We start from the raw sequence: 16,246 nt of genomic DNA, 5'->3' as shown, positions 1-16,246 counted from the left end.
TCATGCACTAAGGAAGGGCAGGTGGGCAGGCTAAAGTTCAGCAGGCAGCAGAGCATCCTGTAAAGAGCCAGGGCTTAGTGGACATGCATTGTTTCATCCTGCCATTAGAGGATGAAACAATTTACTGAACATGACCCCTTGGCCTAATTAATGTGCCATTAAATTAGTCGTTTTATTCTCTGATTCAGAGAGGAGTTGTTCTGTTGGTTTCTATCCTGCCTTTTCTGGGCCACTTGACTTTTAGGAGCTGCCTTGGTAGTTTTCACAAATTTAGCGGTATCCCCTTGCAATTCCCAGCCCAAGTCAGTAGGATCTTTACCACTTGGCCCACTTGATAAAACAAGAGCAATAGAAATGTGTGCTCTCTTTACTGAGCATTTCAAACCATAAAAATTGGTAATAAGTAAAATGATAAACAAAAAATGTAATAGTATCAAAAAAAATGGTTTATTATAAATGGATAACTCCTAATTCAGAGTCGTGGAACTTTGAGCTGGAAAAGACCCTAAATAAGTCCTCTGTCCTGCCCTGCACTCCCATACAAGAGAGGAGAAGGGGTCCAGAGATCGAGTCCAGGCGGGCTCCTGGCGTGCAGGCGGAGCTCTTCCTTCCCTGCCTCTGTCGCTGCCCGCCCTGGCCATCCCCAGGCCAACGACACGTGCAGGGCAGGCCCAGAGTCTGAGGTGCCCATTGTCAGGTGTCATTTCCCTTGTTCTTTTATTTATTTATTTTTTTAATATATTTTATTGATTTTTTACAGAGAGGAAGGGAGAGAGATAGAGAGTTAGAAACATCAATGATGAGAGAAACATCGATCAGCTGCCTCCTGCACATCTCCCACTGGGGATGCGCCCGCAACCCAGGTACATATGCCCTTGACCGGAATCGAACCTGGGACCTTTCAGTCCACAGGCCGACGCTCTATCCACTGAGCCAAACCGGTTTCGGCAATTTCCCTTGTTCTTTTAAATGCCCACCAGAAAGGTAAAAGAAAAAAATGTACCGCATATCCCCTTTGAATTTTACCCAGGAATATAGAGAAGTATTGTTTAGCTTGGCCACTAGCACAGCCACATCACACTAGTCATTGGGTGTAATCATAAAGCTTCAGGTTGCTTAGGAAACACAGGAATGTGACATGAAGCACAACTTTCTGTCTGTGTGGGGGCTTCTGAATGCTGAACAGAATGTGGCCGTTAAGCAGGGAGACTTGGAGGTCCCCTGCAAACTCAGGTGGTCAGCCACGGTTCAGAGTGGGTTTCTCAGCACAAGAACAGTCCCATAATGCCGCGCTCCCTTGGTAGACCAGAAAGCCAGTAAATGCACAAAAGATAAGGGCACCTCATAAAAATCTAAACAGAAGATGCCGAAGAGACCCTAATTCAGGCCCCTCTTTTCAGGTTCTTTGCAGGGTTTAGTCTGTAATTTCCCAAGGCATGGGACTGGAGGCACTCTTGTGTCTAAGCTTCTGTGAACACCAAACAACGAGGTTGAGGAGTGAGTGGAATTACAGATGAATAAGCACATTCCTGGGGGAGGTAAAACTCAGCATGGAACAGTGTAGATGCCCTACTTCTGTGTCAGGAGCTGAAGTAACCTGAAGGGCAATTGGGTGGACTGGCCGCTGCCCTCTCGCTACCTCTGCATCAGAGTGATGCTCTCGGAAGGATTTCCACTGCTGTGGCCTGTTCGTGTTTACAAACTCCCCCAACAGACCGGCTGTCCTGTGCACCCCTTCCAGGCAATCTCAGTCAGCATTTTTGGACTGTAAGCTGGTTTATTTTCCGTGGAAATGGATCTCTAGAAATGGACAGGTCTTTTCAAAGATGCTGTGATCCACCTTTGTACCTGAAAAATCACAGGAACACAGGCTAGCCCTCATGTTCTTTAAAGACTAAAAAGCTATCACTGTTGTCTGTTAGATGGGAAAAATCTAAACAGAAGGAGCAAGCCCCTTCAAATGGAGTAAGTGGGCCGGGCCCCACAGCGCAGCATTCATGGATCACACAGGTCTTGAGTTCACACAGCCAGCTCCTGGGAAGCCTCCTTCCCTCAGATCACCTACGGACTCAACTCGCCACCTCTTCTGAAACCAGGGAGTGACCGCTGTGACCCCAGCTAGGGCTAAGTTAGCTTTCCCTGCCCGACATGGAGGGTGCATTAACTGCAGCAACCAGGTGGTCAGGCAAGGCCCACGGGCCAGACTCCCCACCACCGAGGAGGCCAGCGATGCCAGGCAGCAGGGGACGCAGCAGGCAGGCCCATCCTGGCAGCAGGGAGGACAAAGGAGCCACGCAGGCCTGTAAGCCAGGAGCAGGCCTGCGCGTTCACTGCTCTGAGAGTCGCTGCTCGCGTTGCAGGAACCTCTGCTGAGATGATAGCATATTGGGAACCCTGGAAGTGATGCTACACCACCGTGACTGGTTCTTCTCATAATTTATCCAGAGTGAAGTGTTTCTATCACTGAACACAATACTCTTCCCCAGTCTCACAATAATTGCTTTCCCATTGTTTCAGTTCCATTTTAGTTTCATTATTTGTTCACAGCTTCCCAGTACTGGTGGAAAGCTCCAGTGGTTTGCCTGAAGCCACAAATGGCAGGCATTTTTTATTGCACTGCTCCCTTCCCACTCCCCCTTGGATTGCCTCATTTCTGCTACAACACATATTCCCACACATGCCGAACTGCTGGCTCAGCTTTGACGCCACCTTCAACTTGCATCAGGCTCCAGTTCTCATCACAGGTGCTCCCCCTTTCTCTTTGCCTTCCCACAGCACCCCTCCAGAGCCTTATCACATCCCCCTAAACCCGTGGTCGGCAAACTGCGGCTCGCGAGCCACATGCGGCTCTTTGGCCCCTTGAGTATGGCTCTTCATAAGCCTTAGGAGTACCCTAATTAAGTTAATAACAATGTACCTACCTATATAGTTTAAGTTTAAAAACTTTGGCTCTCAAAAGAAATTTCAATCGTGCTGTTGATATTTGGCTCTGTTGACTAATGAGTTTGCCGACCACTAGCCTAAACTGTTGCCCTAGTCCATCAGCCTCGCTGCCATCCCTGGAATGACACCTGTCCCTGTTCCACACTTCCCCACCTACCAGTCAGACTTCTTCCACTCTCACCTGTGAGGCCAGCCCCAGCCTCGAGGCTACCCACTCTTTCTCCTCCCCCTGGTCTGGTCCACCTGGAAGGTTCTCCCTGCCCCTCACACTCCATCCCAGATGTGGTGGTCTCCAGTCTTGCCAGACAGGTTCCCGCACTCAGGAAAACCTGCAGGGAGAGGCAGCATGGTGTTGGGGAGTGAATAAGTGTGAGCTCAGGTCAGACCCACATGTTTCCTTCCAGCCCTGGCCCCAAGCAAACCACCTCTCCCAGTACCAGCTTCCCCGGTGTGAAACAGTCCCCGCTGCTTGGGGACTGTCTGTGCGTGTCTGCACGAGCGACAAGAGAGCTGTGCTGTTGCTCATCCTGTGCTCGGTGCTTTGCCCCGCTGCCTGTGTTGTCACCATGGCAAGGCCTTCCGAGGATCAGCCTGCATGTGTCCCTTAGAGCCAGTGGCATAAAATGAACAGCGCCTCTACCAGCACTTTCTACTAGAAGTATAACACAGGAGAAGTAATTCTGAACTTCCTAGTAGCCACATTAAAAGGGAAGAACAGGTGTTATTTCTTTTAATAATATAGCCTCTTTAACCCAATAGTTCTAAATTACTTTACCTTATAAGCAGTATAAAGATTATTAGTGGGAGTTCCATAATCTTTTTTGGTACCAGGCCTTCCTAATCCAGTGTGTATTTTATGTCTCTAGCACACCTTTGGACTAGCCACATTTCAGTAGCCACCTGTGGCTGACAGCTACTAAACTTACTGCACATGCAGGCCTGTGCTAGGCTGGGGTAAAAGTAACTGCGTCTAAAAGGCATGAGGTACATGGTTTTGATGGGATTTAGGTGGCCATACCTAAAGTGTTTTAGGAACAGTGTAGTAGAGACGAAATGGTGAAGTGTTTTTTGGTAAATCCTCAGTGTTTCAGCCAGAGACTTGTAGGGAATGTCTTGTAGGCAGGTGCCAGAATCGGGGGTTCAGTGGCTTATGGTCCTGATTTGTCACCCACAGACTGAGTTTCGAGATGCACACACTCTGACCCTCGGATGCAATCTGCAGTCTTGATTTACATTTTAAATATTATTCTGATATTTCCACCCCCATTTATCAAGACTGCTTGCAGGGTGGGTACACACGGCACCAGCCTATTCCAAGGAGTCCACAGATGCACACTTGACAGGAGCGGACCAGTGTATCTACCAGAAGTGTCCCTGGCCCTGGGGGGGTGGGGCATAGTTAGGACAGTGACTTGTCATGACGCTCACTCTGTGCCAGGAACAGTGGGCGCAAGACCTATTGGTCTGTTCTCTGATACCCCCCACACCCTAAGGCTTGGAGACGTTAGCTTGCCTCATGGATATTGTGGGAAAGAACAGGACCAAAACAAGAATGCCAAGAACAGACACTGAGAATGAGGGTAGCTTGTGAATGAAATTGTAGGGTCGTGTCCAGTGGTGATATTTGAAGTGCACTCAGACTTTTATTTTCTTTTTCCTTTTGCGATGTCCAAGAACACTTGTGGGGTTTTTGTGATTTTTTTTTCCATAATTAGGAAATGGGGGATAAATGTAATACCATGTAAAATTGATAGTTTTTTATTTCTTTCATATCAGAAAAAGTAATTGTTCAGGGTGTTATGTATGTGTGCTACCAGAGAAATCGCATTTTCCAAATATTCTTTGTTTGGCTTTTAATGTCCTTTAAGAAATACAATTTTTAAGATAGTGCCATTATTTTAATTAATCAGTTAAACCATTTTCTAATTTGACTATAAAATTATCAGTTGGCTGTTAGAATAAGCTATAAAGCTAGTTTTAAACATGAGCTCTTTGAAAATTCTGCTGCATGGGATTTGTGTAAAATGGTATTTTAATTACTTGATTCATTCTTTGTGGGGGAAATGAACTTTCATCTCTCCTGACAGTGTTTCATTAGGACTGTTGACTACTTGTTGTGTGTACCTTTTCCTATGGAAGAGAATAAGCAGCATTTTCTAAAATAATACTAGTATGCTTTAAATTCCCTAAGATTTTCCCTATTTTTAATTATTTTTATTTTTCTTATTGTTGACATTATTGCAGATATCCCCCAATTTCCCCCCCTTAGTCCCCCTGTCCCTTCACCACACTATTGTGTGTGTCCATTGGTTTTATGTGTGGTTAATCTCTTCCCATCCCCCATTCCCTATTCCTCCCTCCCACCTCCACCCCCACACACCTCTGAGATATGTCAGCCTGTTCCTTGCATCCATGCCTCTGGGCCTGTTTTGTTTGTCAGTTTATTATGTTTATTAGATTCCACAACCTGGTATTTTCTAAATTAGTTTGTATATATATATTCTTAGTCCTCGCAACAAATAGCTAATTGCTTTAAATTAAATAAACACCTCAAGCTTTCTAAACTAAATTATAGTTTATTTTTAACTTTCTCTTTGGGAACCAGGAGATCATGAAGCGTGCTGCTAAATATTTTTAAAGCAAATTTTACATTAGAATGTTGGAGCTAAAGGTTTATCATGATGATGGAAAGTGCTCATTCCACAGCTCTGTACTTGCTCATCAGCCTTTCTAGCTCTGGGAGTTGGTGTATCTTCTATTCATTACATACTTCTCTGGCAACATTCTTCCTGACCCATTAAATGAAGCCCTAGACAGACTAAGTGGAGAGAAAACACTGTTTTATTACTACCTTAGTGGAGTGGAGTGTACAAAGGTGTTATTAGCTGGCCTTAAGAATGGTGCTTTTTACTTTTGAGTAGAAAAGCTAAATTAATCATGCCATAAGTAAGGCTTTTACGTCTAATTGAACCTTCTGCATTCAATATTGGTTCATCAGAACAGGTTATTTTGGCTTTCCATAACCTTATTTTTGAAACAGAAAGTGAGAAAGAAAAGCCAATATCTTAAGATTTGCTTTGATATTTGAAATGGCCAATTAAATCTACACCAAATGTCCTAGCTCTTTGTGTTGCTCAGTGAGGTGCAGGAGGGGTAGAATCATATAACTTACAGTGCAGATGGCAAAGCTCCCTTTATGTGGGTCCCTTGAGTGCCACAGACTCAGCAAAAAATAGAAAACACCCTTTTTTCTGGTCAAGAATAATTTTGAATATTTTTTTGAAGTTGCAGAAATGAAAGCTTGGCTTTTTACCCTATTACACTGGTTTTATGATCCGTAAGTCAACTCAGTTGACCAAAAGGTAGCATAATCAGCTTGTCTACTGAAGGGTTACATATTTTTAGCAATTTAACAATTTATAATTGGACAACACTGATCCTTTCTGTTAGAAGTTTGAGGAATGGGAAGTTCGGCATGTTGGGTTGAAGAGATGGAGCAGCAGTTGGATTCTTCTATACCCATAGCTAGAACAGTAGTTTCAACAACCATCTGTTTGAGTCTTCTTGTGAAAGGCAAGCAAAACTATGCTGGCAAATTACCTTAAAGATCCAGAATTTTGTTCTGACCCTCTCCTCAAAGGCCTTAAAGACACTCCTGAAGGCTGTGTTTTGAGAAGAGGCAGGCAAGGGAGGTAATATTTAAGAGCTAAGTCTGACAATCAAGGAAATAAAGGGGAAATCCAAAATCAAATAGAATATATTAAGTTGGATCGATCAACAAATATTTTGAGTAACTGTTATATTCCCTGCATACGTGTAACAAGGCATAAAAACAGGGTGATAGAGTTTTGTGCTTCAATATGCTTGCCTAATAAAATTAAATTTAGAAATACAAATGCTTAGCATCCTTTAAAAAATCATATAAAATTTTAAGCCTGGCCCATCCACTGTGGCTCAATAGTTGAGCGTTGGCCCATGCACCAAGAGGTTGCTGGTTCAATTCCAGTCAGGGCGCATTCCCATGTTGCAGGCTCAATCCCCAGTAGCGGGTGTGCAGGAGGCAGCCGATCCATGATTCTCTTTCATCGATGTTTCTATCTCCCTTTCCCTTCCTCTCTAAAAATTAATAAAACCATATTTTAAAATTTCAAGCCTACAAAATAAATGGGAAGTTAATTTTGTGCAGCTTGACTCTTTAAGGTATTATACTAGTATGTAAAGCACACAATTCCTGGGACAAAGTAAAAAACACACACACACACACAAAAAGAAACAGGAAATGGTCATTATTCTTGTTTATATTGATTTATGGACATTGATGCTTTTCAAGCCCATGAAGATGTAAAGGATAATAGTAAACTGTAGGATGACATCTACACTAGTTGTTCTAAATGCCAACTAAGAAAAAGAAAGCAATGCAAAATTCTTGTACCTACACAGAAAATCATGGAAAATTGCAAATCTGGGAAATAGCCTTTTACCAGAAGTAGGTCTTAGAAGCAGCCAGGAGTGGAGGCAGGACCCATGAAAAACAAGCTTTTCTGCCAATGATCAAAGAAGTTCTCGGCCTCAATTCCAAGTTCCAACGTACTAAAGAACCACCCCCTTAGTCATGTTTTCACCTGAAGTTTGTGACTCACACTGTTTAATTTTCTGCAGAGAGATCTAATTTTACACCCGGAGCCTATATTATGATAGGTTTTGCTTTCCACAAGCCGTGCCTTGCAGTTAACTTTGCTGAGATGCATTTATTTTGTGAAGTATTAGAAACTGCAGCTCTCCCTACATGATGAATTTTGTGGAGTGAGGAATTTGAAAGCTTTGACAGAGAAGTAACTTGCTCCGATGGCATTAGGAATCACATGCCATGAAACTGTCAGCAGGAACAGTTATGAAATGACCCTTGTCCATCAGAGCCTGGGCTCTGGCCACTTGCTGGCCTATGGCTGGCTCACGCCCCACGGCCCCATCAGTACCCTGGGAAGAGTATGGCTGGCCTTGTTAGCAGGAAATGTTAGCGCTCCATTCATGGCACCCTTCATGCCTCGGCCCGTTCCTTCTGTTTTGCTTCCCATCTCTTGTTACTGGGGTCGGACAGACCTCCAGAGACTCATCCTTAGCTCCCAGGCCCCTTCCATGGTCATTAGTCCTCTAATCCTTTCCACTAAGAGTGCTTTTCAAATATCTTTGGGACACGAGACCTTTTTTTTAAACAAAAACACCCAGAGAAATCCAATCTTGAGGAGAGATTAGTATGGAGCCACTCCGGGTGAACTGGATGGGGATCATGAGCCCTACCCCCCAGTACTACCCCATTCCTCACAGGCCACCCCTGAGTCCGGCAAACGCCCAGAATCCAGGTAGCACAGTATAGAACCATTTTATGTAGAAACGTACAGCCCATTTTCTCACAATCCTCAGAGAACTAGCTCCACCTATGGAATCTGAGCTTGCTCCATAAGCACCTGTAGGACCTCCCTGCTGTGTGCCACCTCTGGCTACACAAGCAATGATCTGTCATGGTGGGAAGAACAAGGTTTCAGAGACCAAGCAAGGTCTTTCCTTTTCCTCATTTTGAACTCTTTCCCCCTCTCCCCACCCACGCCCCTCTCCAGGCCTGACTAGATGGGCTCTACTGAGGCAGAGGTCCTGAAAGCTGTGATTCTGGTGGGCTCTCCAACTGCAAAGGGTAGGAGCAGAGCAAGGTGAAGGTCCTGGGGAGCAAGGGAAGCCCAGGTACAGAAGCCAACGCCAAGTGCAAGAGGAGAGGAGCAGGCCAGTGTGGAGCAGAACACCGGACCCCCTTTTTTCCCAGGGTGGAGCCGACCACATGTTGTGGAGGGTCAGGACAGGCTTTCGGGCAAGGGATGGTCCTCTCTTGGCGAATCGTCAGAGTATTGCTGCACTACCTTCTTTCTAGCCCTTTGCTTTTACCTCTCCTTCCTCCAAAAAGAATAAAAGCTTTTGTCAGCTCTCTGGACCACCCTCCCTCATAAGGGGTCCTGTGTTGTTTCCAGGCTGGCTCCTGGGTCACCACACACTGTCCTTGTTGCTGACCCATACTCTTGCTCAGTCACTTTCACAAGCCTGACCTGCCCCCACGGACGGGGGCAGATTTTGCCGACTCCTTCCCCTCCACCGGCTGAGCGTTGAGGGTCCTGAGAGCTCTGTGCAGACTGGAGCAGCTCGCCAGGGATGCATCCGGCGTGCAGGGTTCTGAGGCCTCAGCCGCAGAGGAACTGCACCTTCTCTTCCACCTCCTTCCCTCTTACTTAAGAAAATGCATTGATGTGAAAATGACATTAGAGTAGGTGTAATCCTGAATTTGCTCTTAGAGTAATTATTAGAAAATATGTGCGCTACAACAATCACTTAAGCCACCTCATAGTTGACACAGATAGGGAGATAATCTAATGTGCTTACAATTTTAATAGCATTCTATTAAGCTACATTTTAGGTCTTTCGTCCTAGCAGTCTTGTTATCAGTTACAGTATGGGTGACTCAATTTATTGAGGTCCACCTGTATCCAAATGGAGTGGCAGTAACTTGTACTTCTAAAGCACATGGTAATAAAACTCTTAAAAGTGGAAATAGAAATATCCAAACCTTATCTAAATAAATAGGAAGCAAAAGTAGCCGCCCCCCTCCCCGACTCACCCCCCCTCCCCCCTCCGTGCCATTAAAGCTACTGTATTAAGTGTGAGCATCCCAGTACCAAAAGTAGGAGGAGAAGGCATGAGGAGGAGAGACATGCCAGTCCTTTGAGAAAAAGAAGCTTATTCCAAGTTCTAAAAATGGTTTGTCTCACAGAACATTGAACGAAAGGGATAACGCAATGACTGGCAGTTTTACAACAACCATAGATGTGTTATATTATGACCATGTCATTGGATAGTGCCCCTCACCTCACAGAGCAACTAATTTGCTTTGCAAAAGCCATAGTTGTCTTGCCTAATAGACACATAGGCTCTAAAACTTGAGAGAAGGACTCTCCCAGCTTTGTAATAGTGCCAGAAGCTCACAGATGTTCATTCGACATTTACCAAGGATCCAGCCCAGCCTGGATGCAATAGATTAGGTTCGGAGCAGGCTGGGCTCACATCAATGAGAGGTCGGATGTTTTTTTCATTACTGAAACGGCAGCATCTTTCATTGATGATTTGATGTCTAAACTCTCATTTTTAGGAGTTCTTTGGAATTTATCCTCATGTGATGCCGTCAAGATGACAATCATTCGAGATGCTCTCTCGACCTTAACAAACACTGTGATCGTTCCACACTCCGGATGGAATAACTCTTCGTTTGATGATGATCATAAAATTAAATTTCAGACTTCACTTGTTCTGCGCAACACAACAGGCTGCCTGAGGTAAAATCTTTATCTCTTTTTTCTAATGAATTCAGTGCTGAAATCATAGGAGGATTTACTTCATTTTGGTAACACCTACCTAAATTTCCAAGTTTGTTTCAAAATGTAAGCCACTAGACTTGGTTACCCTATGAAGAAAACATCATGAGCTCAGACTAGGAACCTGAAAGACATTATCTTATAAATGACTCTTCTGTGATTTAGTCAAAGGGCCTTTCAGTCTGAAATTCTGCCAAAATTCCTGCGTTTTCCACTTGAACAGCATTTTTCTGGTTATCACATTCTGATTGCTAATGTCGTACCCTGGTTTTTAAGTTCAAAATGTGATGGTTAAAGCGTTTTTGTTTTTAAAAGAGTGCGAAGAGGTGTGTGGTTTAAACAGTCATTGGGTTTGAGTTTTATAAGTAAATGAAAATGAGCCCAAATAGTACTTAGCGTCATTATCTTGAGCATGTAGACTCCATAAAGCCTCCCTTAAGTGCACACAGTATTGCTCATTAGTTGCCGTTCACACTCATGAGCTCAATTTCTGCCCAGTTTCCCTGGCTTACAGTGCCCAGGACAGAGCAGCCTGGTGATGATGAGAGGGGGCTCTGGCCTCAGGCACCTGGCTTCCCATCCCACTCTGAGCCACAGTATCCTCATCTTTAGAATAGGGATAGTAGTACCACCTCAGAGTCGTGAAGAATCAACTTGTGTAAAGTGCTTAGCATTTTACTAGTATGTGACACACAGTGAGCGCTATTTGACACATAAACATCTCTGCAGCAGAGAGCTTGGGAGAGGCAGAGGGAGGTCTGGCTGCTGCCTGAAGTCTTTCACTGTTGAGACAGGTGACTGTCAGCTCCCTCGAAGGTGGGGGATGGCAAGAGTCAGGATCCTGGAAAACAGGCCAGCTCCCTAACTCAGATGCCTGTGTCTAAAGCAGTGGTTCTCAACCTTCCTAATGCCGTGACCCTTTAATACAGTTCCTCATGTTGTGGTGACCCTCAACCATAAAATTATTTTCGTTGCTACTTCATAACTGTAATGTTGCTACTGTTATGAATCGTAATGTAAATATCTGATATGCAGGATGTATCTTCATTGTTACAAATTGAACATAATTAAAGCATAGTGATTAATCACAAACACAATATGTAATTATATATGTGTTTTCCGATGGTCTTAGGCGACCCCGTGAAAGGGTCATTCGACCCCCAAAGGGGTCGCGACCCACAGGTTGAGAACCACTGGTCTAAAGGCAGCTCTTAGTACTTACTGGTCATTTATGGAAGCAGCATCTCGTTCTCTCCCGGCACCTGGATCCAGGGAAGCTGTGATTACTCCTCAACCAGCCTGCCAGACTTCCAGGAAGGCCCTGGGGTAGGACACACACCCAGGGGCAGGACATATGCCCGGGCTCTCCATTGGTTCATGGTTATAAACATTTGTGAATGCCTTCCTTGTGGAATCGATGAACAAGATAGACTAGATCCCTGCTCATGTTCTGTTGGGGAAGACAGACAAACAAAAAGTTACAATAGGTGCCATTTAAAAAAAAAGGGTGGTGTCAGAGTTTTTAGGTGATTGTTTTGATAATCAGATGGTCTCTCCCAGAAGGTGAAATTTAAACCAAAGATCTGAAAAACCTCAGGAGCTACCCATTTGAGGGTGGGTGTCAGGAGGATGTGAGTTTGAGGCAGTAGTGATGCTTAGCGTAAAGACTCCAGGGCAGGAATGGTCAAGGTGCAGAGTGGAATCAGATTATGTAAGATTTTTTAAATCAAAGACAGAGTTTGCGCTTTATTCCAAGTGCCATGGGAAACCATCAGAGGGTTGACTCATGGGAGTGATGGACTGGTTTCTGGCCGTGATGTGGAAAACTGGGTGTGGGCAACATAGACACAGAAGATGAGGCTGCTCAGTGAGTGACCCAGACAAAGTGACAGTGGCCTAGACCAGGCACTGGGGAGAGGTAGGCAGATGGGGGTGTGTTTTGTGGAGGGAGAGCTGGCAGGGTTTGCTAGTGAACTGGATATCAGAGCGAGGGAAAGGGACGATAAAAAGATAACACCCAGCTCTTTGGCTGGAGCAACTAGGAGCACAGAAGAGCTGTGGGTGAAGTCAGGGAGGAGAAAGGGTGGAAGGAGAGCAGGTGAGAGTGTTGGCCACGTCCATTCTGAGATGTCTAATTAGGTACTCGTGTGGTAATATCCTGGAAGCAATTGGATAAATGGGTCTGGAGTTCTAGAGAGAGACCAGGCTAAATATCCACGCTTGGGCGTTCAGGGTCCATAGGCTGTATTAAAGCCAAGGAGAGAAGGAAGGCCGAGATAAAGGTAAGAAGGGACCATTGTAGCCCTGGACAGTCAGAGGGACCCACTGGCAGAGAGGCTGAGAAGGAAAGGCAGTGAGATGAGAGGAGAACCAGTCGAGAGGGAGCCAGGAGCTTGTGGAGGAATGCAAGAGGCAGCTGCTGAGAGGTGACTTTACCTTTCTAGCTCCAAAAAATAAAGATGAAAAGAAAAATCTTAAGATTTGCAAAATCTCAGAGTTAGCCTAGAATCTTGTAAATGGAACCTAAAAAAATAGATCTTTCTGATTTGGTATCAGTTCATGAAGGCAAGCTGATATCAAACATTTCAAAATGGATGAGACCTAAAACAATTTTCAGGTTTTTTAAAGAATTGAAAAGATGATAAAAACTACAGCATAAGTGCATATTGAACTTGAATGTTTATACAAAAAATGCCGTTTCCTGTGTTCGTCAAGAAGTGTTCATGGCCACCTGCTAGATGCAAAAGATAGTAGTCTCAGGGACTGGAAGGGCCTTCAGGCCTAACAAGGCGGGTAATGCGAGTCTAAAATAACTAGCATGGCTGACAAACACTGGGAATTTTATATGGCAGGCACTTGTGTAATTGCTTTATATGCAGCAAATCATCGCTTCCTCGCAACAACCCTATGGAATAGTTACTGTCATTCTCCCCTTTTACCTTTGAGGAAACTGAGGAGGGTAAACCCCAAAATCATCATCTTAGAGGAGGTTAGAAAGTGGCATGCCACATGCGCAAGAGAGATAGAAAGCTCAGATGCTCCTGCTCCCGTCTTTTTGTGTGGATCATGGGGAGCTAGCTGTTTTGAGCTCTTGGAATGTTAAAGTGTAAGCCCCAGAATGTCTACTCAGACCAAATCCTCATGGCCACCATCTTCTCTCAGTCACTGAGGTAAGGCTCTGAGGCTGCCAGTGAGTCGTTGATCTCAGCAGCTCCATGTGTCTCTCCGTTTAGGAACCTCAGCTCCGCAGGGGAGGAAGCCCGGAAGCAGATGCGATCCTGTGAGGGGCTGGTGGACTCGCTGCTGTACGTGATCCACACGTGTGTGAACACATCCGATTACGACAGCAAGGTCAGTGCCTGCCTGGCCATGTGGGGGCACGATGACATGACAGCGGCTGCCTGACACCGCTAGTTGCATGCCATTGGGATTCCTGAGCCTCTCCTCCTCACTAGGGTACTCTCCAGATTAAAGGGGGTTGGGAGGGAACCTCTAAAAATTGCAAGTTCACAAGGGACGTGGCGACTTCAGAAAGTAGCCCCAGAACGGGGAAAACTCAGTGACGCCATGTGGTAAAGGACCTAGCAGTTGCGGGGTCCTGACTTTCTCTGTGGCTCCCTGGGCCCTTTGTCGATTTTCCTTGCTGCTGTTCCCTCCAATTGTGTATTCCTCCTGCCAGAACCAGACCCACCTGTATTTGAGTATCTACTGGGTAAAAGTTCCTACTCCAGGCACTGTGACACCTCAGTGCACCTACGGCCCGGCTCCAGCACCAACTTTAGGTGCCTCTCTTTAAGTCCCAGTCTTGGCCCTTCCCCTCCCTCTAATGCAGTGGTTCTCAACCTTTGGGTCGCGACCCCTTTTGCAGTCGAAGAACCCTTTCACAGGGGTCGCCTAGGACCATCCTGCATATCAGATATTTACATTACGATTCATAACAATAGCAACATTGCAGTTATGAAGTAGCAACGAAAATAATTTTATGGTTGGGTCACAACATGAGGAACTGTATTTAAAGGGCCAGAAGGTTGAGAACCACTGCTCTAATGTCGGGCTGGTCTGTTCCCAGCACGAGCTCCTTGTCCCCCTCTCCTGATTTCTCCATCCTGGCCCCAGCACAAGGCATTCAACTCTTCAGGAGCAGGGACTGAGGAAGGTCGGGAGAAACGGGAGGAGGGACTAGAAGTGTCAGGAGTTCAAGGCCGGCTGGGTACTTGGTGTTCGCAGTGGGCGGAACTGGGAGAGTCCATAAGAAGTCCTTGGGTTGTAAATATAGGTCAGAGAGAGAAGAGGAATGATTAGTGGTGGGCTCGGAGAGAAGATGGTGATGGCCAGGTTTTTATTTGAGCCTTGTTGAACCAGGAGATCTGCAAATGAAAATGAAGGAGAGAGCAAGTGGGAAGGGGAGCTTGCTGAGCAAAAGCTGAACTTGATTTGAGACACTCTCAGTGAAGTGACTTGGCCTCCCAGTTAGAGGTGTGATACAAGCTTTAGGAGCAAAAGACCAAGTACAGAAGGCAGCTTGTCCACGGAGAAAAGAGATCATGGAACTTTGCACAGAGTGGGGAGAGTTGGGAGGTGGAAGGAGGAGACAAAGATGGGACTTGGGGGGAGGGCAGTCCCCAGAGAGGGTTGGTCACACCTGTTGTCATGAAGAGGACTTGGTGAGGAGTAAGGTTCTGGCGACTCAGCTGCATTTTGCCACTGCAGCTGCCCTGAAGCAGAAACACTGGGCACTTTCTCTCCCGGGGCCTTGCACATTTTAGTTGGCATGAAATCAGATCCTCAGATGTACTGGATAGCTCTGCATTCTGTCCTTTGGGTATTCCATAGGAGTTCTAGAATCCTAATTCTTCCCTTAGGCTGTTTCAGGTTCCTGTAAGAAAAGGCAGATCTTTCATATTCTACATGTATTTAATATTATTGGCATTCAGTACAGAAGCATTCTGCACTAATGTGCTGGGATAGCTTTGATTATACGCTATGTTGGGTTTCAGACCGTGGAGAACTGCGTGTGCACCCTGAGGAACCTGTCCTACCGGCTGGAACTGGAGGTCCCTCAGGCCCGGCTGCTGGGGCTGAACGAATTGGATGACTTACTAGGCAAAGAGTCTCCCAGCAAAGACTCAGAGCCAAGCTGCTGGGGGAAGAAGAAGAAAAAGAAAAAGAGAACGCCACAAGAGGATCAAGTTAGTATTTTACTTGACGTGAAACTAAAGTTTCATTCTCTGGGAGTAAGAAATCACCTACTGGGCGAGAAAAATAATATTCTAACAATACCGTTGTTCTACGTAGCTGTAGCTGAGCCCATCAGAGAGGGAGATTGTGTTCACTTTGCTTCATTTAACGTGTGCTCTCTGTCTTTCAGTGGGATGGAGTTGGTCCTATTCCAGGACTGTCAAAGTCCCCCAAAGGGGTTGAGATGCTGTGGCATCCGTCGGTGGTAAAACCATATCTGACACTTCTAGCAGAAAGTTCCAACCCAGCCACCTTGGAGGGCTCTGCCGGATCTCTCCAGAACCTCTCTGCTGGAAACTGGAAGGTAGGGCGTCTTCCTCCTGTCCACACTTCCCTTCTGTGCAGTCACGTCAGCAGCGGTGGTGGAAGGGATGTAGTTGTTCAGAGTTTGGAAAGGGAGAGATAGCAGTTGTCTCTGGGGATCCAAAGATGAGTTTGGCATGGCCCCACAGACAGATCAAGTCAGTGCAGTGTAGATGTCACAGCTTGTGCGTGCTGCGGGGTCTCGGTGGGGAAAATCTATTCCAGCCCAGCAGGTGAGGGAAAGGCCAGGAAAGGGGAGACCAAGAGGCAAGCACGATTTCCTGGAAGGGTGGTGCTCCCCAAAGGGACGCTTGGTTCTGCTGGCAGAACTAAGCCAGCAGAGTCTGAAGTTG

General features: G+C 45.8%; 1 protein-coding gene across 1 annotated transcript in view; it reads left to right on the top strand.

The window, feature by feature from the left end:
• Positions 1–16,246, top strand: part of PKP4 (plakophilin 4) — a 244,266-nt gene that overhangs the window by 208,976 nt on the left and 19,044 nt on the right. The window contains exons 12-15 of the mRNA XM_081095905.1: positions 10,130–10,313; positions 13,586–13,703; positions 15,350–15,541; positions 15,721–15,894. Of these exons, the coding sequence (XP_080952031.1) occupies positions 10,130–10,313; positions 13,586–13,703; positions 15,350–15,541; positions 15,721–15,894 (668 nt within the window). The remainder of the gene's footprint in view (positions 1–10,129; positions 10,314–13,585; positions 13,704–15,349; positions 15,542–15,720; positions 15,895–16,246) is intronic.

This window comes from Myotis nattereri, assembly GCF_964212035.1.
Source record: "Myotis nattereri genome assembly, chromosome: 7".
Classification (NCBI taxonomy): domain Eukaryota; kingdom Metazoa; phylum Chordata; class Mammalia; order Chiroptera; family Vespertilionidae; genus Myotis; species Myotis nattereri.
The sequence above is the reverse complement of the archived record's forward strand: the minus strand, read 5'-3'. Positions and strand labels throughout refer to the sequence as shown.